Source organism: Triturus cristatus, chromosome 5_2 (assembly GCF_964204655.1).
Source record: "Triturus cristatus chromosome 5_2, aTriCri1.1, whole genome shotgun sequence".
NCBI lineage: Eukaryota > Metazoa > Chordata > Amphibia > Caudata > Salamandridae > Triturus > Triturus cristatus.
In genome coordinates this window covers 267,438,036-267,460,779 of record NC_140588.1, presented here as the reverse complement: position 1 = coordinate 267,460,779, position 22,744 = coordinate 267,438,036, and the positions used below count along the sequence as shown (strand labels likewise).

The following is a 22,744-nucleotide window of genomic DNA, read 5'->3' as shown; positions in this document are numbered from 1 at the left end:
CATTGGCTATCTAGTACATTAATGCCTGCTCCCTGAACAGTAACTGTAGTTGTGTTAGCTGCTACATCATTAATTGAACTATCTCTGGTTTCTACTTAAAGATAGTTTGCAGTTCATTTGAGCACAGAACAGTCTTCTGGTTCAGATTGTTGTAGACTCCACTGCAAAATGCTTATAAAATATCCCAAAACCATAATTACCAGGGCCCAGTAAAAAGAATCTTTTAACTGCATTGTATATTCTGAGATACTGGAGCATCTCATGTCCTGGGTCAGTGGACCATCATGTTTGTGATAGCATTTTAATGAAGCAATCTTACTATTTTTTAAATGCAGCCTGCTTTCCTTAAAGGACAACTGCTTGCTCTTAAAAATATTTCTTTCAACATTAGCAAGGGGAAGGGGCCCCATGGGGAGCCCTTCTAATTTGCAAATGATCACCATCACCCTTGAGGTGTCGGTAAAACATTTGTGTTTTGCAACTGTAATTCGATCGCAAAACATTCATACATAGCACTGCAATATGATATTTGGCAGGGGTGCTCTAAACACACCCCTTACAAATACCGAAGTGCTAAACACAAATTGTGTTTTGGTAACATTTTACCAAATCACAATTTGTGCTCTGTACATATGTGAAACCATTTTTGTGGTCGGAACCATTTACGACCACAAAAATGCTTTTGTACATATGGCTCTTCAACCGGTACATAAATAATGAGTACGCTATTCTGCAAGCTGACGTAGGGAGGATTACTTTTGTGGCTGGTCAACCTGACCATGTTTAGACCGTGACACCAATAGTGGACATTAGCTGGTGATTCTCTATATAGTTATTAATTCCCAAATTTGTGAAATCCTTCCATTCAGCGCTAACAGTTTTTCAGTTCCTTATAATGTTCAGCAGTGTTGTACGTCTTGTACCTCATTGGTAAAACTGTGCGTTTGTCAGACTACATAAAGTCGGGATTGTGCCAGGCTGATTCCATGTACACTCAGAGGGTATGTTGGCCTGTATCCCTGATATCGCACAGAGCACCATCTGCAGCCCTAATCCAGGGTAACAAATGTGTGTGCAACCTCAGATCCCTAAGGAAATCGTGGTAACAGATCTAGAACCTTTTTGTTTGGACTCTCATCCATACCCAAAAAAATACACAAGAAATTCCCAGCAAGGCATTTCAATATTTATTGAAGCATTGTGATTCTTGTATCAGATACATGTACTGTGATAAGCAATCGAATGAAACAGATTCGCGTAATTATCATTACATGAATAGTGAAAAAGATTAACATTTTCACCATTGTGCTTAGTCAGTGTATATATGCGTGCATATAAGTACTGTGCATAGTGAACTCCTACCTAGCACTCCCTAACCTGGTCTTCCCTAGGGTGGGTGATCAGCCAAATCCCTGCTCAGGTGGTCTACCTCCCCATTATTGTGGGTAAGTGTCATCAGGCTGCCCGTCTTAGTACATGGCAGAACACCCCTCATGTTAGTACACAGGAATCAGCTGAGCTGGAATTCCGGCACGTAGTGACCTCACAGTGTTAGCTGAGTGCTTGTCTCCCTAAACAAGGAAGTGGTTGTGTATAGATAATAACGGCTCCCATGTGGCCATGTTGCACCCCCTGTCAGGCCTCAATTGTTTATTCTCGATGGACAGCGCTGTCGCCTACCGGACAATAACACAATTAACATTGTGCGCAGTGAACTTTATCTTTTTTACTGAATGTAGAAGGCGTCATGATAATGTGCCAAAGAAGAAGAAATGTAAGCAATGCAAACTAAGAGAATGTTATCCTTCATCGTCACACATGCAAATGTATGTTAAAAAACATTGTATCTAGAAGAGAAGGCAACTTAAAAAATGTGAACATGTAAATTGTGGTGTTTCTATTCAGGCTTATCCTGACCACGTGACAACAGCTGGTATAGTTCAGTTTGTTTATTTGCCTGTTACAGTGGACTGTGTAAAGCTTGCTGTTTGCAGGATGGGATCCAGAAACACATTAAGGAATGCTCAGATGAGTAACTGCAAGTGAAGATTTAAACATCGGTGGATCTGTGAGACCAGATAAACATGAAAGGAGAAATGAGGCACTGCATTATTTAAATAAAAAGCACAGCTGCAGCGTTGCACTGTTTGTGGTTTATAGATGCAATTTCAGGCCTATATTCTCCACTTCTTACATCTTTTCACATCTATATATCTAAGTCTCTCTTTCACCTCTTCTCATCTTTCCTGTCCTCTCAAATTTACAGGCCTGAAAAGGATGTTCGCTGCACAACTTTTGCATAGCGTTGTGACCAGCTTTTACTTTGTGGTGTGAGGGATGCCTAAAGCCCTAGTACTCACTCTGGAATATTTATGAGGCAGGAATAGGAATGTGATTCATTAAGAAAACTTGTGAATACCAGGACAGAGGACTGCATGGGACAGCACAGCAGATCTTCATTCCTGAACTGCCATTCATAATGTACCAGCATGTGACGCTGCAATGTCGGCACATTGTGAATGCAGAGACCGAAAAATGTGGACCAGTCAGGCCTTCTTCATGGCATGTGCATATATGCGCAATGAGTTGCAGGCAGACTCCACACCATTACTATTACCAAGGTAGGGAGTTCTTGCAACAGTGCTTCTGCACTCTGAGGACTTTAAGCAATGCTTACACTGGAAATGTGAAGGTTGGTTATGAAGCAATGCAAAACATTGGAAGCCATATTTATGACCCGGTTTGCATCACTCGTGCTGACGCAAACCTTAAATCATATTTTTGAAGCCAATCAAACCCACTTTACATGGCTTTGAGTGGATCTCAAAATATAGAGTAACATAACGCAGTGCAAATCGCTGCATTGGATTACTCTGCCCTAGGTAGACATTCCATGGGCGTTGCATGTGTGTTCTCACGCAACTCCCATGGTTTTTGATGCATTCCCAGATTTACAAGACTTTGTAAACCTGGGAATGTGCCAAACAGATACTCCTACTCAGGAAAGGCGTAACAAGGAGAAATATATGTATTTCTCCTTGTTTTTTCCTCTTTCTAAGTGGCCTGCATTCTGCGGTGCACATAGAAAGAAGGAAAAGCCTCTCCGGATTGTTTTTGTGCAGGATGATGATCAAATAATTGTCCGGTGACAACTGCCCTATCAACCCAAACAAGAAAAAGTATGGGGATGCATTTTGTGCTAAAATAAAGCACCAAATGCAGGTTTTGCATTTCACATAATTGTGCATCATTTCACGTAAAGTGTCTCAACTTTTGTGTAATTACTCAAAAACAAATTTAGTGAATTTCACACACCCCTAGTTATAACGTGGGTCAGGATAATTGAGACACACAGATTTTTAAATAAGAAAATCTATTGTCGATAAGAAAGGCTACTGTAGTTTTATAGCCTAAGTAAGGGCCTAATTCACAAAGGTAAACTTGCGTGTTTGTGTAAGTTTACGCTTTTTCACTATTCACAAAAGTGCATTTTAATAGTAAGTTTCCAAGTGCAGCGATTCCGCAGTTGGGGCGGAGAACTCCGCACATGAGAAGATATGCCTGTCCTATCTTTTATGTGCGAAATTCACCGCCCCGGAAGCGGACTCTCAGCACTCATAAACGTATTATTAAAATGCAGTTTTGTGAATACTGAAAAAGCGTAAACTTACACAAACATGTAAGCTTACCTTTGTCAACCAGGCCCTAAGTGTATCATTCAACCGGGATCTAGCCACCTTCCTTGTATTTCCTTGACCTCGGCACGGCGAGGCATCCAAACTCTGTCCATGTGCACACTTCCTTGGATCTTCTCTATATCTCATCTGTGGTCCCCATGTGTTGTTGTGCTTCTTAAGACACCCTTCACTCCGTCACACAACAATTTTGTTACTTGCAGACACTAGTCCATGTCAGAGTGCCACCTTGCCAGTATTTGGCACTCAGAGCTACAACAGGTACTCACTATGCCTCTACGGGAAACCATCAACCCCAAATTGTATAATGTTTTTATTAATTTATGTAAGGAGACACAACATCCTAGAATCATCTCGACAGCTTGTATTCAGCTTTTGTGAGGTAAATTCTGTTAAATGTTGTGTTGAGACAACCATTTACAATGTTCCAGAATTTCTTTCATTGATGTTGTGTGAAAGAAGATGTCCACCTGTCCACATAATCTAAGGCATGGCTCTATGTCTGATTTAATTAATAACTTTGACCTCGAGCACGTATGCTACATTCTGTGTAGGATTTTGATTTGCACCTCTTTAAAGTCGATTTGCGACCCGTTAGGAACTGCAGCCATCACAGGGATGGTGGCCTGCCAGGGTCAGCAGACCATCATCTTGACTATATCTACAGGATGTTGTAATGCCTTTTCCCATTCTATGCCTTCCATTTCTCACAATCTGCTGTCCATTTGGATCTCCGACTACGTACGTGCCCGGGGTGGTATAAAGCAGAGTTCTGTATGTTAGTGAGACCGCCTTCCTTGACACTGCCTCCAACAACACTGTGAACCAGCAGGACACGTTCAGGGATGCAAGCGTTATCTTTGATTTGTACTCTTAAGGTGAATTGGAAGCACAGATATTGAAATATTTCTGAGTCTGCTATATAAAACTTGGCTGCCAAATGGTCCAAGGGTTGTATCCCACTTGGATTCCACATGTTCCTAAAGATGAAATCCCAATCATGTCCCAGCTATGAACCAAACCCATGGACGACTGCACTACAGAAAATCAAGGCTAGGAAAATTTGGATACACAAATTTCGCACACAGAATATGGAGTGACAACATATAAAAAGGTAACTGCATATATAAGTATAGATTTACTATTCTTAATTCTACATTGTTGGAGTTAGGCATAGAAAATCTATACTTACGTTACGTACCTTTCGATATTTTGTCCATCGATATTGAGTCCATGATATTCAGTGCCATCGAGATTTCTACCTCGATATTCTGGGGGCACATCCCTGTGGGCTGGTTTTCTCAATAGGCTCCGACACTGTGAACTCATTTTTGGCAGACGTGGGTCAGTATTTTGACCTCAGCTATCAATCAGAGCACATATGTTTGATGAAATGCATAGTTCAGTCAGTTTCCTCATGTGTGGACAACTCGAGGAAATTTTTAAAAAACTGTGACAATCTATGACTACGCTAAATACAATGCCTGTTGAATAAAGACACCTATTTCTGGGCACTAACGTACGCACTTAAAAGACGCACATTATAAATGTACTGACAATAGTGCAGGTAAATGATGAGGGCATGTTAAATACAGACACTTTGGAAGGACATAGAGCCTCATTTACAATATTTTAACGCACAGCGGCACAGCAAGCCTTCCTGCTGCATTGCCACGTGTCAAAATAAAAGGGCAGTACTGCACCGGATCTACAAGATATTGCACATTCCTATCCTTCTCCCCTGCGTTGGCGCACAAATAGCAGACGTGTACCAGCACAAACACCATTTTTTTTGTGCTGGATGAGACACCTTCCTGCATAAAAACAATCATAAAAGGCATTTTCCTGTTTCTATGCATCCTGCAGAATGCAGCACGCATAAAAAGAGGGGAAAACGAGGAGAAATACAAGTATTTCTCCTCGTTGTGCCTTCTTACGTCTCACCTGGAGAGGCGTAAGATACTGACGCATTCCCAGGTTTACAAAATGTTGTAAATCTGGGAATACGTCAAGTTCCATGGATGTTGCGTGGGAACAGCCACAACAACATCCATGGAACACCCCTTTAATGAAGAGTAATGCGTGAATGGGAAACATATTTACAAGGCCATGAAAAGTCACGCAGGGTGACTTTACATGGCCTTGTATATATGGGGAAGCCCATCGTGCTGCCGGTGCGTCTATAAAAGTGATGGCTTGTAAATAAGCCCCAGATATCGGTTTTGCACAGCGCAAGTCACCCATTTTAAATAGATTCTTCAGATGATAAAGTAAAGAAAACAGCGGGCCTTGATCAGCATTCAGTTGAAAATGTGCTTCTTTGAGAAATGGATAAAAAGAATTACACTTTTTGATTTTGGCTAAAGCTCATTTCATAAAGGCAGACTTAAAGTTGATGTCGGCAGGCGTGTTTAGAGGTTGAGCACTTGAGCAAGGATTTGTAAAAAAAACTCACAAATGCGCAAAGGTAGTATATATACTTGCTCATCTTTGAATGTCCAGATAACCCTATAAAATAAGCAGACATTTATTTTTGTGAAACAGAGCACGTGGGGTGTGTTAGAGAGAGAGAATGCCTTCCTTCCAGAGAAACTAAGGTGTTGTGATGATTTCAGGTTGGATCAATTCTAAAATATGGAAATTATGCTTTTTGCAAGAATTCCATTTTGGCTGCTTGCTTCTCCTAAGAAAGGTTTGGGGAAGAAGTTGCTCACCCGCACAATACACTAACAGTTGGCATTGTGGGCTGTGTTTACCATGTCTATTTAGCTCAGATGTATTTTGGCTTCCTGTCTGCTAAGTGATTATACCATGACTAAGCACTCTTTTTAAAGGTTCAGTTTTTCATCAAACATTTGTTTGATTTGATCATTGCCCAAAATAGTCGACTGTGAATGTTTTATTCATATGTCAACGTCAAGTTCCCATATTTTGTTAGCTTAGTCTTTGCTTGTTTGGGCCCAACATGTTATCGTGAACCATCAGGACCTTCAGTCTTCCTCCAGAAGATGCTTACTCACCAGTTGATTAGCAGCCCTGGTTGGAATTGACCACACTATGCAGTACTTACCCATGATAATTTGCTCCGGCATGAATGTTCCCATGTGGCAATATATGTAGGACAAGTGAAATCTCTCAGCACAATGTATGCTGCTTCTGGATCAGCCACAAAGTTGAACTCTCCACATACAGTTGTGTTGCCTCTTGCTACAAAAATACAAAGTAAAAATTGTCTTTTATAAATCAATAAATTAACAGCAGAGTTGAGTATTTGTTTATAGACAAATCAGCTACTTTACACTAACACAAAAATGCAAGGTTTTTATCTATCCTTAATGAAGAAATGGTAGATGTGTCAGTACATAAGTGGATGCGTTTATAATTATGTGTGAGACTTTCCTTAGAATCAGCAGAGCGTCATGCCTTCCTCCTGTCCGTTCCCTTCCAAAATCACCACTGCTGACACCATATTTGAAACGTAGGCTCTCTATGCCCTGCAGAGGAGAGGGTAAGTGGATGGAATCAGTGGCGTAGGAAGGGGGGTGCGTTGGGTGCCAGCCGCCCCGGGTGTTATCACTGAGGGGGTGTGACAAAATGACAAAAATATGTGTTTTTAAACACATATTTTTGCCATTTTGTCAAGCCGGGGGTGACAAAATATTTTCTGCACCGGGTACTACCTGACCTTGCTACGCCACTAGATGGAATGCAGACACGATCCCACTGGAGTCAACCCAGACAAGAACACAGAGTGCAGAACATTAATGCATGAAATCATGAGGCTCCTACCCAGAGGCAGGAGCTGGGAAATGGCATGATATTGCTAACCCATTCTGTCCAGCCACGTCTGAGAGAGATGGCATGCAATGGGACCCTGGCACTGCCAGGCACTTGCTAATGCCATAGAGAGGGAGTGATCCTCGAGTCACTTTGCAAAGAGGAAGAAGTCAATACAATGTGGCCAATTTCCATTCCATAGATTTTCAGTTTTCTTTCTATAAATAAGCTTTTGCTAAGTATCATTGCCACTATCTTCTGTCTTTTTTGTAATTGTTACTATTCATACTATGTGCACTAAGATAGTATTTTAGTTTTCATAAATGTTGCAAATATATTTCTGGTTTCCATGTTTTTTGAGAGTGCCTATTCATGAGGAAAGAGGCTTAGGTTCCACTAACTATCACTGTGAGATCTCACAGGATTGATTGTTACCTAGAACGCACCTTACTCAAGTATGCTCAATGGGTTGTGGAGTTGTTCCAGTCCACTGGTCTTTCTGCTTCAGGTTGGCATATTGACCACATTCTTATTGTCATTGTGTTTAGAAAACGAATTTCTGGGCTGTGTTATGGAAAATAATCCAGAAAACATATCAAGATGTCAGTCGTTTATGATGTCCTTATCCTGGTTCCAATGTCAGTCTTCTTCCACATCGCCCACTGCACTATAATAAATAACAAAAGGACTCTCGCTGTGCGAGCAGTGATGCGCACTGCATCGCTAGGCGCGAGACCTAATAAACCAGCTGTAACTCAATGCATTCATCTTAAAAGACTGTAAGAATGATTCTGCCATTTTTTGTCCACAGTCTGTAACACGCCCTTCATGCCAAAACTAGTAGTGTTATAGGGGTAAGAAAGGGATTGGTTATCCATCTAGAGGTGTCTAAGAGATTGTTTTGTGGGCTGTTGGGCTGTTAGGCTACCAGTGGTGCTGCGTAAACACAAAAACTTTAATTCACTAATAAGGAGTTTTTGTGTTTTTTAAACTAGCAGAATAGTTTTAGTTTAAACTTGTCTTTCCTCAGTATATTTAAAAGTGAAGTTGTGATTTCGCAGTCCCTTAGGAACATTTTAGCATTACTTCATTTAATGTTTTGTTTACACTTTAAAAACATTTGGCTTTTGAACACTCAGCCATTCCTCATCTTGCATTTTGCGCTTAAGAATTCAATCTATCCTTAAAGGTAAGGCATTGTTCCCTCAGAACTGTTCTGTCTATCACTTCAGTATCTAATGGCTTTTGAACCCTGCACACTGAGGCACTGCTGTCCAGGCCTCACTGTATGTGTTCTTACCCCTGACCCATGGTAAAATTGGCTAACTCTTAATTAGCGTAATTAACTTCTTAGTAAGGCCGTATTATATGGAGCATGAAATACTCTGATGACATAGAAAGGTAAGCATCACCTGTGGACTGCAAAACATTTTGTGCAATCCACTAGACACAGGAAACATAGTTCCAGCCCTACCTGGTCATCCTGAGTCCTGCAGCTTTTAAAACTGCAAGGGAACCTGTCAAAATAACCCTTTTTGACAGTAAGAACCCTAATAATAAATATTAAATAAGTCACTCTGTTATAATTATATTTTTTATTCCTTTCAGGTATCCCCATTTTGAATTACAAATGTCAGATTTTTTAAAATATATTTGATATATATGAAATTCAAATTTACTCATTCTATCAGAATAGAGTTCTGTGTTCCATTAATTGTTTTGAAATTATGAACGAGGTTTCCTTTTTTTTCTAATTGAACGGAATCACAGATCAATTAAATGTAAAAAAACCATGCCATACTAATATTGTACACAATATTAACGAGATCATATATAATTAAATGAACAAACACATAGTTTACGTTTATCAATCAATTAAAAACAGTAAAGCTAACATGTATTGTAGCAAACAATAAAGTGACTGCATGCCTATTTTGGTCTCCATCTTCAAAATTGCTTTGTTCATCCAATGATATAAACAATTGTACAATAGAATCTATGCCAACAGCCATCAATAAAGTGCAATGGAGCTATGAGACCTATTCTTCACCTGAATAGCAGCATTTACTGTGGATTGATCTCAGCTACATGCTCTGCCAGCAATTTCAATTGCTGTGCTTTATAAGCAATAATCTGCCCAGAACTGTAGCCTTAAAGACTTCCCAAATAGAGAACAATTATGCCATACCTGAATTCAGAGTAAAAGAAATCTTGAATACAAGTTCTCACACTTTCAGCCTTTCTTGATTACTAACAAAGTTTCCTGAAAGCTAATGATTTATCTTCTTGTTTATAATTATTGAAACATGCGCATGGTTTCACAGAATATATGTAAGTGAGAGGTTGCCAAAACCTTTTCTGCACATTTCTTTTTTTAAAAAGTACAACAATTATCAGATATGTTATAAAAGCTATGATTAGAGCATTAGAGGTAGAGAGAAATTTCGTGCCAGAGGCCCGGGGACAGAACTCATACTGAGCTGCATCACCTGTCTTTTGCTGAAAGCTAAGGGGAGGCACACTTAGCCTTCTTTCAGCATGCTTTTTTTTATCTTAGTGTCAATCCATGCCAGAGTAGAAGATACTGATGTTATACTGAACACTGTGTCTTTGTTTGGAGAAAGTAAGTGTGTACCATTATTGAAACTCGAATTAGGTAGGGGTGGGCGGAAGTCATGGAGTTTCCCTCCACCGAATTCCACTGAGTTACAGAAAAGCTCAGTGAGATTCTGCGGAATTCCTCCAATGAGTGGAAAATATGCAGCTCATGCTGCAAGTTAGCGCAGGTAGCATGAGCAGCACAAAAAATCAGCACAGACTGCACTGTGTGTTGCACAAGAGCCCATGACCATTCAAGTTGAGTTTGCGGCTGCTCCAGTAGAAAATCTACTCAAGCAGCAACAAATATACTCAAACAGCAGCCCTTTGACCACAACCCATCATCAACAGCGGGGACCACCCACGTTAGAAAATCACGCTAGGGGATGCCAAATCACACTCACGCTTGCCAGATTGCATATTCTGGAGCCTCACAGGAGAAATTTTTTGCCATGCGGCAATTGACAGAATTCGGCCAAAAGTCTGCGTTAAAGAGTAATGCGGAGTGGCCACATTTACAACAGATTCTGTGGGCAGAATGAAAAATTCAGCCCACTCCTATAATTAGGCCCTTACTTTGGTGCTGAGAGCAGTTTAGTTAGCCAACAACGTGAGGATGGGATTGTAAACATTGCCATAAAGAAAAGCCTTATGATTTTACCAGTATGTTACAATAATACTTACCTTTATACTCCTAGTGAATTTTGTTGTTGCTATATTGTTTATATTCATAATAGATATGATTCATATTGTGTACACTATGATAGGGTTTTAGTAATTTTAAAAATAAATATTTTAAATGTACCCATTTTTTTGTGCTCTAGTGTGTCCATAATGAAAAAGAGTTTGAGTTCCAATATTTATCCCTGTGATATCTCATAGGATTGATCATTGTGTGAAATGTATCTCACTTACATATTGCTCAGAGGGTTGCACTGTGGTTGCAGTCCATCTAACTTTCTGCCTCAGTTTGGAATTTTGATAAAGTCCTTAGTGCCAGTAGGACTAGAAAGCCTATTTATGTTCCTTATTCTAGAATATTGACCAAGTATCAACTCTACGTAGGCTGTGTAGCCCACAAGGTAGGTAGGTTACGAAGTTCACCAAGTTTTGCCTATTCCCCGTTGGGCTTGTAATGCGGAATTCAGGCAAAACTCCTCCAACAGTGGCGTGGTCATTTCGACAGTTCATGGTGAGAAAGCTACTGCTTGAGTAGAAAATCTACTAGAGTAACAGGAAATTCCCTTTGAGAAGCAGTGTCCTCTGGCGAACCATGTTCGATGATCTTTCAGCGTGCAGCAAGCTCCCAGCACTAAACATCTGTGGGAGCAGCTAGATGTGCCAATTTCTGCCCATTTGCGTAACTTCATGTTTTCCACAGAATTCCAAGGAGTGAAACTCTGTGAGTTCCACACACTCCCCAAAGGAAGGGTGCCAAATGCTTAAACGTGGTGCATTCAGGAATTTAATGATGGTATGCGCCTACAGTGACTTGCCTCCAAAAGCTACTTTCACTGTAAAGGTCTGTAGTTGACCTATAAAAAACATTAAAGCTCACAATAAAATCATAATTCTGCTAACTTTAGATTGGGATAAACTATAAAGGCCATGTACAACTATTTTTAATATTAGTACAAATATGATTAATTAAAGAAGTCTGGTTTTTAGAAAATTAAAAAAGTGACTTTTAAAAAGTTAAACTTTACCTGCCTGAGCATCCAGTTGGCTAATTAGCATTATACTGCTGGAAGACGGCCCTGCTATTGCTCCCCCTAATGAGGTGTAAAAACTGCTCCCAGAGTAGGAACAATGGCTTGGGCCTTATCACATGAAGACCTGGGTATGAGTTATGTGGCAGATAATAGCCAAGATCATCTGGAAGGGTCCATGAGCTTCATTAACTTGAAGGGACAAGGATGAGGAAAAGTGTCTGATTTTGAACTGACTATGCTGTGTATGCTTCAGGCTTGCCCCATTGGAGGAGTTTGAGCTCTTTTAAAAGGTATAAGTCCAAAGGTATAATTCTTGTTAGAAATGGTGTTTCTGGGTGGCTAGTGCATGAGCCGAAGCCAGGCAGAAACCACCACTTTAGAAGATAACCCCTGCTCACCCCCTTGGTAGCTTGGCAGAGCAGTCAGGATTATCCCAGAGGCAATGTGTAAAGTGTTTGTGCAACACACTCACACAGCAGCGACACACAAGGCACACCACAAAAGAAACTTCACACAAGGTTATTTAAAAATAGCCTTTGTATTATCCTCAAAACACATTAGAACACCATCACATATATACACTGCGCCACCAGGCACTTGTCATGAATTTAGAGGGATTACATAAATCATTAGGCCACGGTCATAAACATTTAGCGTCACCAGTAAATACTTGCAGGATTACACTCAGTACAACACCTTTTGCATAAGCATGCGCAACAGTGCACCAAAGTAAACACTTGCAGTACACATATCATGAGCACCTCTTAGGCATAAACATAACAGCCGGACTTAGGGTAGCCCAATATGCGTATAATCATCAGTGCACCTTATTGAACTTTCAGCTGGGCACACATATCATAAATACATCATCAGCATGCACATTAGTAAATTACTTTGCACCAAATTGCCCCCACTAGTGAGAGGCAGCTGCCCACCACACGTGGTGCAGCTGCCGTGGCAACTGAGGCGGGGGCCTGTTTTGGACTAACCCCACAATGCCCACAAGAAGAAAAAGAGGCCCCTAACCGGGCACCCAACTGCCAGCTGTCTCGACTCTCCAAGGCGCAGCTGCTGGTGCCACAAACGTTGGAGACCTCTCCCGGACTCGTGTCTAAGGTCGGGGCAATCCCCACAATGCCACCAACAGGCAGCAAAATGCCCCAGAGGGCAGGAAGACCTCACTTTGTCTCCCCCCACCTCCTGCAAAGACAACAAAATGGCCCAAAGCAGCCACCCGCTACTCTGTGGTGCGGCTGCCCTCGTGTAGCAAATGAGGGACAGTGATTTATCTCCAGCCGGCTATACCCCGAGGCACTCACCTCCCCGCCAGGTTCTTGCAGGAGGTGTCACTTCTTCCGGGCCGAGTGTGGCCACACAACCCTTTTGGCAGCAAGTCTCTGGAAGGTCAGGGCCGTCCACCTTGACTCACAGACCGGCGGCAGCCTGCGACCATGTGGTGTAGCTGCTATGCTGCGGGGACACTAAGGGGCAGGACGTGGAGCGAAGTCTCCGTTGGACCGGTGTCTCCGGTTTCCTCTTTGATCGCGACCCCGCCCACAACCAGGCTTGGCCTCTGCCTGGCTTCCAAAAGACACACAATTGATGGACAGAATGCAGAACAAATCAAAACATTCACCCCAGTCAAGAGATCTGGCTTCCGGCAGCTCCCCCATTGCTACGGCAACCGGAAGGGGAGAGGAAAGGGGAGCCGTGTCTCACCGGAGTTTCCCTAGCTTTTTCCTTCCACCACAAAGGAAAGGGACACAGCGCTCTTTCAGTGCTTCCCGTCGTCAGGGGGGCAGAACCCAAAGCACTGCTACCCGGTCCTGGCAGTGAAGCGCTCACCACACACTACGGCAAAATGAGCCCACGCCAGTGGCTCAAGCACACAGGGCACAGGAATCCTGCAGCACTGCAAGCCCAGGTCCAGGGCTACAGGACAATGAGAAAAAAATGAAGCGCTCAACCTGTCTCCCAGATCAAGACACAACCAGGGAGCAGGCAGTGCTACTCTCCAGGAATCCACAAGCAGAGCTGGGCACAGGCATGCCAGCACGCAGGGCCACCCAGCAGGTAGTAGCTGAGTCCCACGGCTGTTCCTCCTGGCAGAGTGTTTCTCAGATCCAGTTCCCAAGTAAGCTCAGTTCCAAAACATGGGGTCACAGCCCCAGTACTTATAGCACTACAGTCTTTGTTCTCCCCCTGGCACAGGCTCTGAGCTTAGTCCAAACCAGTTCTGGGAGGCACTTTACAAGTGCCCAACAACCTCCACTGAAAGTGAAAGGCTTGCCTCCAGACACACCACAGGAGGGTGGTGCCATCATTGTGGAAGACTGCCACAGCCCTATTCAGGTGCAGATGCTACTCTTCGCACAACTCCAAATGCAGACCAGGCCTATTCAGCCTAGTGCTGACTCATCCAGACTCTCTGGAGCCACTGCACCTCCCCAGCCCCTGTCACTCCAAAGCCAGACAGTCAATACACAACAGGCAGGCTCAAAGACACATAGCACACAGAAATGCCCACTTCTAAAAGTGGCATTTCTAAAATAGCAATAATAAATAAACAAACACCAATACACAGCATTTATCACCACTATTCCAAACACACCAAACTTGATCACGCTACCCCTCTCATGTCAGGAATTACCACTGAAGCTCATATCAGAGAATCCCCATTGCATCCCTATGAGAGGGCAGCCTCACAGCAGTGAGAAACCAAATAGCCTGTTTGTCATTACCAGGACATGCCACACTGTTAAGGCACATGTCCTAACTTTTACCTACACCACACCCTGCCCAAAGGGCTAGCTAGGGCCTAACTTAGGGGTGACTGATATGTAGTAAAAGGGCAGTCATAGACGTGGCAACCACTTTATGTGCCACGTCACAGCAGCAGTAAACTGTGCGTGCAGGCCCTGTAGTGGCAGAGGCATGAGACAGGTTTGAAAGGCTACTTTGGTGGGTGGCGCAAGCAGCGCTGTGAGCTCACCAGTAGCAATTAATTTACTGGCCCTGGTATATGGGATTCCACTGTACAAGCTACTCCAGGTAAATTAAATATGCCAAACAGGTGTAGACCAACCTTACCAAGTTTACCATAGAGAGAACATGCACTTTAGCACTGAACAGCAGTGATAAAATGCCCAGGGTCCTAAAACCACCAACAGCAGGTCAGAAAAAAAACAGGAGGAAGGCAAAAAGTTCTGGGATGACCCTGCAAAAAGGCCATGTCTAACAATTCTTGACCGGGCAAACGTGTGAAAAGTATCCTAATACGAGAAAATCAACCTCCTGGTCAACGGTGGACATCTGTGATAGTTGGTGGCTGCAGCTAGCATATGACAGGCATCCTTGACTCATGATTTTGACACAAGGCCATGCACAACAGATTCTGTTCTTGTGGGCAAGTACATAATTTGAGTACTTGAGGGAAATGGCAAACTGGTATTTCAGGAAACAAACCTGTGGATTTATTAAAATGACAATCTGTTACTTTAGTAACAACAGTTGCATTTTGAAATATAAAACCTTTACTTCAAGAGAATTGAATTTATTTGGCCAAAAGAAAATGCTTCTATCAGATTTCAACATTTTTTTCTTTTCCTAATATGTCCAGCTAAAGTGCCTGGATACCCTATCCGGTGATTAGCCACACTTTATAAATCCTGATTGATTGAATGTCTGGGTACAAAAATATTATCTATTGTGTAGCCCACGATATTCTTTGTATAGGCTAACACTTCTTTCCATTATGCTTTTATAATGGGCATTTTCACCAGAGGTGCACCCTCTCCACCCAGCATCTCCAAAACGTTCTGATGACCCTTGGAAACACTTTGTTAAATATGTTAGGAGTGAGTTACCATTTGTCTACACATCTCTCCAAAGTTGTTTACAAGTATTCCTTTTCACCTTCATACCCAAATCTTGTTCCCACCTAAACGTATATTTCAATGCCTCTTTCGCCGGGGGGAGAATTAAACAATTTGTAATGGCCAGTTCCCCAATACTCTATATTTTAATAAGACATGAGCAATATTTTACCCTGGGTCAGTGGCCAGCAATAAAACTTTTTAGGACATGATCAGGTAGACTGCGATGTAAAGCCAGAGCCTGATAGGTTTGTGTAACCTTAGGGCTATATCTGCTGTTTGAGCCCAAAATGTATTTATTACTTGAGTAGTGTCATTGTTTTCTGGGCCTGGTTTATCTGTCTAACAAGAGGGATAGCCTTGTTGCCCTCTGAGTCATGCTAGCTGTTCAACATCACCAACTGCAGCCTCCAAGATAGTATGTGGTTGCATATGTACTTGGATGGGGCAAGGAGGGAAAATGGAAAGAGATGGGAGGCAGAAATGAATGAAAATGGTATAGGTCCCATTGAAACAAAATTTAAAGGCAATGTAAAATGACATACCAGATAATTTTAGCTATGACATTTTAGAGACCTTTTTGGGAAACTGGAGTTAAACATGCTCCATGTTGCTAAACATGTGTTATTTTGGAGGATGGTGCAAACATAAAACCCTTTGGACTGGATGATACCTGTTTGGCCCGCCATACAAGTATTTGGAGATTTCATGAGCCTTTTTCAGAATTGCCTGCAAACTCTTTGAATTTTGTAGCCAACAAATTAAAAGATTCTGCTGCAAAATTGACAATGCAACCCAATTTTCCAACATTTTATTTGTTGGAATAACTTCATGATTCTCTTTGGGGGCGTACACCTTCAGTAGGAACCTCTAGATGTTTTATTTCATGGGTTTCTATGCGGAACTTCCTGGAAATCTCTTAGATTTATGGACATTTTCCTGTAAAATTGAGAGGCAAAGCACACTATTTGGCCCAATCGGTCCAAAGGTTTGCTCTAGGGGCATAACCAAACATTGCTATGGAGTATTGCACTACCTCTGTTAACTCAGTTGGTAGCTGTCATTCCGGACATGGTTGAAGTTGGGGGACTTTTATTTGAGTGACTACTCGCTTGAGGAGGAACAGCTCTGGAGTCTCTCATCACATAACCGTCGGTCAGAAGCAGAGCAAATGCATAAAATAGGTACAGCATCAGCAGCATGTGTGCTGCGTTGTGCAGCACACATAGAAACAGAAAATTGCCTATGATTGTTTATGTGCAGGAAGGTCCTCCTTCCTGCACATAAACAATAATTTTTTTTAAATGCCGTTTTGCAACTTCTATGTGTGCTGCATTAAGCAGCATGCATAGAAGTGACAAAATAGCATTTAAAGATTTTTTATGTGCAGGAAGGGAGACCTTCCTGCACATAAACAATCTTCCCATAAACACAGGCACCCTTGCACTATGGTGCAAAGGTGCCTGTGTTGGCGCTAGGCAGCTAAAGTTAGCACCAGCGCAGGAGGAAATGCAGGGTTGCACTATAGTCTAGTAAATATGGTGCAGCCCTGCGTTTCTAAAGTGATGAAGCGTGTTAGCCTTCCTGGCTTAATGACACGCCTCGCCACTTTATTGTAAATATACCCCTTTGAGTGATAGTAAATGTACATCTCATAGTAATTCGCACATATTGCTAATCTGTGCTCTCTACTGTGTTATGTGGACATTTATTAATCCGTATATATTGGGTGTTCCGGTGTAAGTATATTAACACATGGTTTCATGGATTCAATATTCAGTGATAAAGCTATTTGCTCCCAGTGTCACTGCCATTGATGTTCTGTGCATTATTGTTAGGTCCTGTGGAGTGAGGAAATCCAGCAAGCGATGTTAAATCCAAGAAGATATTTGCTGTAGAAAATAAGAACAGCATGTAATATGGCTGTAGTGCTCAGGAGATCAGCACCAAGTGACTCTCTCCACATCATCAGATTCTAATCATCACCTTCTACCATGTATTTTCTAAACTGCACCCTGTGATATGAGCTCAACAATATTATCCTGGTATAAGCCATCCCTCATTTTTATTATAAATGCCAAACACCACACATATCTCCCCCTTTACACAACCCAAAAAAAGCACATAAGAAAATACACATATTATGAGTTGTACATAATATGGCATGCATTATTAATCATACATTTTGCGTGGTATTTTTTTTATTCTTGTACTATTCCATAACATCTATTCATTTTGGTCTCCCAAGTGTTTATCACCATCTAATCCGCTGTTGCTTTTGTTTATTTTTTCTAAACAAGCCATGTTCCACCACTGCCCAGTGTTGGTTTCCAAATCCGGTTCTTTTATTTCAATGATACAAGTTGGCTACCTAAATTTGGAATTTCCTTTTTTCTAACAACAATGGATCTTTGGCACGAAAAAAATCACCCACTGCAAAATTCACACAATGTCTCTTTCTTTGCAACTTCATTTTTTCACATCTCTCCTTACTGAATTTATCACTGGTACTCTTGGGCCTGTATGATTCACGCAATACACCAGTCTCACTACCCAGGTTATTAGTTTTCAAAATGGATTCAATGTCGAAACCACTTTTCCGCCCCTCGTTAACTCAAATAATACAGTTCCAGTACCCAAGCGTGCCAGTCGACGTTGACACGTAAAATAGGTGACATTTTGCACAATACGCTTAAAATGATCAATTCTTCACGTGTCTTATCTTTGGAAAAGAATGCGCTCTTTCAGTTTTGAATACCGTGCCAATCGCTGTTGACACATATAATGTGTAGGAAAGTGTACCAATCGCTGTCGACAACCGATCAAGGGCTACAACCTTGAAAATAATTATCCAAGCGTGCCCATTGCTGTTTTGACACAAGTAAGTAGCAGTAATACAGTTAGCCACCAGGGGGCGTGCTAGTAACATCCATGAGAAAGATAAACTCTAAGACGTGGAAATGACTTTCGGTGGATTTATGCAGCAGAACGGAAGCGCAGGTTAGCCAAAGTGCGAATTTCAACTTTATATTTTAACTTTAACCAAAATCATGCTGTCCAAGGAACATTTGTACTTTCAAAATGTTGCATGCAATAGCTCCCAAACGTTAGAGTGCGATTTTCTCACTCGCTGTACAAACACGAGTACAATAACCGTGGCACACCACTCTGTTATCAACAGTAAAATCAAGCTCCGTAGCGCGAAAGTCACTGCGCTGCGTCACGCACTGTCATAATACTCCAATGCTATGGTGCGCAGTGACTGAATATAGTGGAGTGCCACACGTGCTAACACCGCGCGCCAGGAGATTGCTGTTCTGCGATTTCGAGAGAGGCGCCTTGACTGAAAATAGGGGGATGCCACTCACGCACTAACATTTTGCACAGTAGGACAATGCTACTCAGCTTTTCAAAAGGGGAATGCGAGCCCTCTCCAACAAAGAAAAACAATATTTATGAAAATGTGCCAGAGAAGAGCTGTGACATATTTGTTGCAGTTAGCGCTCTAGCGTTAGCCGCTAGAGCGCCGAAGTCTGAGACGCGACGCGTACGCCTCGAGCGTGGCGTACGCGCCTGTATATAAATAAAGGGGCGTGGCCTGAGAGGGCAGTTGGCGCCGAGACCAAGACGACCAGTGTGGCGTGTATTATTGCGGCTGCGAGATTGCGCCGTTAGGCCTGCCACATCCGCGCAAGCGCCACAACACTGGCGACGAGGAACGGGACACACACCTCCATGTGCCTCGGTTTTGACCCATGCCCCGCGGCAGTCCCGCGCTCGCACGTGGGTCTGCTGCCCTGATCGGAGCTACGCTCGTTTCCCTGACATCGGAGCTCCTCCCCGCATGACCTGGCAATTCATCGGTGAGTGCACGTGTGCACCAATTCACACCTCTGATCAGCGGATGAACATTCCCGCCGCCTGCAAGGGTGGTTTTCACTGGAGGTCGTGCCCTGGTTTAGCCTTGCAGCGTCCTGGTATACCCTGGTGTGGGGTTTCCCTGATTCTGCGGCCTGCTGCCACTGCTGGGTTGCATCCCGGGGAGCCATGGGTGACGATGAACGCCCCGCCCAAGCAGTGCCACTGCACCCACCATCTGGCGTCCTGCCGCCTTTCAGCGAGACTGCTGACCCTGCCACCGCCGCCCCACGCTGGCAAACGTGGATTGGCCGGCTTAATAATTACTTCTCCGGTACCAGAGAGACTGACGGCACTGTAAAAAGGTCACTACTGCTCCACTATGCGGGGGAGGAGGTATATCTCCTGTTCAAACATCTTCCCAACACAGGGAACGGAGACGACTATGACGTGGCCGTGGCAGCCCTTAATGCGCACTTCGACCCCCAACTGAACCCGGACTTTGAGCACTTCAAGCTACGCCAGGCGAGACAAAGGGAAGGGGAGTCAGTGAATGCATTCCACGCCCGACTGAGGGTGTTGGCAGACACTCACCTCGTGGGGGAGAGAGCCAAGGAGGAGATCAGAGCACAGCTGATCTGCGGCATACGAAGCAAAAAGCTACAAACCCTCATCCTTCGCCAACCGAACATCTCGATGGCGGACATCCTGGTACTAGCACGGTCTCACGATCTCTCCGACGCCCGAGCGGAGGAGATGGAACTGGCGCTCACACGAGGAGCCGGGCCAGGAGTGACAGTCAAGACGGAGCGGGCCGACGCAGTACAGACGCGTGAAGCGCCCCGCCGACCCGGGTCCAAGAAGCCTGCGGCCCTGTGTGGATACTGCAGGTATGACGAACACCCGGGCAGGACGTGCCCCGCAAAAGGGAAAGTGTGTGACAACTGCGGGGTAATGAACCATTTTGCGTCTGTCTGCCGCAAACGCTCCACGCAACGAGACCGAAGGGGGAGGAGGCCAGCGAAGACCATGGTGAGACAGCTGTCCCAGCTATCGTTGTCTTCCCACACCAACGCAGGCTGCAAGCAAGCACAAGCCCTGCGAGAGGAGATCTCTGAGTCCGACGATGATGAGGGGGAGACGTACCTGGTCTCATTCACCAGAGCCCTCAAAAGCTCGAGAAGACCGCAGCCGAGGTGCGACGTTCTAGTCGCCGGATCCCAAATAAACGCAGTGAACGACACTGGGGCATCAGTCACCGTGATGGGAGTGCAACAGTACAACCGCCTCCGGCCCAAGCCCGAGCTCAGACGATCGAAGGCCCAAATCTATGCCTACGGAAGCGACGTGCCGCTGCCCCTTGCAGGAAAGATGACGGTGCCAGTGAGGTCAGAAGATACAGAAATAACGATTGATATACACGTGATCAATCAAGAAGCAGACACCCTCCTAAGTGGGCATGCAGCCGAAGACCTGGGGCTGATAGCATTCCTTCGGAAGGTACAAGACTCCCAAACTGCCATTCTGCTGGACCAGTTTCCGGAGCTGTTTACTGGTCTCGGAAACATCCGACGACCGCCGGTCAAGCTCCACATTGACCGCTCCGTCACACCTACAGCGCTAAAACACAGACGGATTCCCTTCCACTTACGCCCACTAGTGGAGGAGGAGTTGAGGAAACTGGAAGAGCAAGGCGTCATCGAGACAGTAACAGGCCCCACTCCGTGGGTATCCCCCATGGTGATAGCAGAAAAGCCCCGCCAACCAGGCAAGATCCGAGTGTGTATCGATATGAGGCTGCCCAACAAAGCCATCAAAAGGGAAAGGCACATCACGCCCACGATGGACGACATAATCGCAGACCTCAACGGAGCCCGGTGGTTCTCCAAACTAGACCTAAACGCGGGGTACCACCAATTAACGTTAGCTGAGGAGAGCAGATACATCACTACCTTCAGCACACACCTGGGGCTGCGAAGGTACCGACGCCTTAACTTTGGCATCTCTTCGGCGGCGGAAATATTCCAGAACACTATCAGAGACATCTTGCAGGGGCTACCAGGGGTACTGAATGTCAGTGATGACATACTGATACATGCCACAACCGTTGATGAACACTACCGGCGGGTCCGGTCCACACTGACGCGGCTGAAGGAGTTCGGAGTCACGCTACACAAAGAAAAATGCCAGTTCTTTCAGCAAAAGATCGAGTTCTTTGGGTACACGTTCACCAACCAAGGCATCCAGGTGGACCCGAGAAAGTCCCAGGCCACCAAGAACGCCCCGGCACCAACATCCGCGTCCGAAGTCCGTAGCTTCCTCGGAATGGCCACGTACTGCGGGCGATTCATCCCAAATTTGGCCACCACAGCTGAGCCTCTCAGGCGCCCCACAAAAAACGACACCCTGTGGCAGTGGGGGAAAGAAGAAGAGGAAGCGTTCAGCGCCATCAAGACCACGCTTCTTGATCAGGCCACACTGGTCTATTTCGACCCGACCAGGAAGACTGAGCTGCTTGTTGACGCCAGCCCAGTGGGGCTGGGCGCAGTTCTCACACAAGAACAAGAACCGGGGATATGGGCAACCCTGGCCTACGCCAGCAAGGCACTTACAACAACTGAGCAGAGGTACTCTCAAATTGAGCGGGAAGCATTGGCCATCCGGTGGGGCTGCTGACACTTCCACCTGTACGTCTGCGGGCACCCCTTCACGGTGGTGACGGACCACCAACCATTGGTGCCCCTGTTCAAAGGAACAGCGCCCCACCCCCCTCCGAGGATCGAAAGGTGGGCCATCGGGTTGCAACAGTACCAGATGGATGTGATCTATCGGCCAGGGGCGAAGAACCCGGCGGACTTTCTGTCGAGACACCTGGAGAGTGAGGAAACGTCCCCGACAAGGAAGGAAGAAGAGGATGACACCGAAGCACACATCGACCTTTTGGCCGCCCTGACCTGCCCCCAAGTGCTGACGATCCGGGAGATCCTACAAGCCGCGGAACACGATGCCGTAATGGCAAGGACACGAGGAGCTCTCCAGAAAGGGTCATGGGCTGATTTCCTACAGTCCGCCAACTCGTGGACAGAGGAGGAGTAGAAGGACTTGCAGCAGATCTGGCGAGTGCGGAATGAGCTAAGCGCGACCCGAGATGGAGTCATCTTACGGGGGTCCAAGATCGTCATGCCGGCCGCACTGCGCCATCAAGCCACGCTCATCGCTCACAACGGCC

The 22,744-nt window shown here is 44.5% G+C and overlaps 1 protein-coding gene across 1 annotated transcript in view; it reads right to left on the bottom strand.

Annotated features, from left to right (window-relative positions):
* Positions 1–22,744, bottom strand: part of LOC146822857 (uncharacterized) — a 127,343-nt gene that overhangs the window by 5,287 nt on the left and 99,312 nt on the right. The window contains exon 4 of the mRNA XM_085607029.1: positions 6,766–6,902. Within this exon, the coding sequence (XP_085463155.1) occupies positions 6,766–6,902 (137 nt within the window). The remainder of the gene's footprint in view (positions 1–6,765; positions 6,903–22,744) is intronic.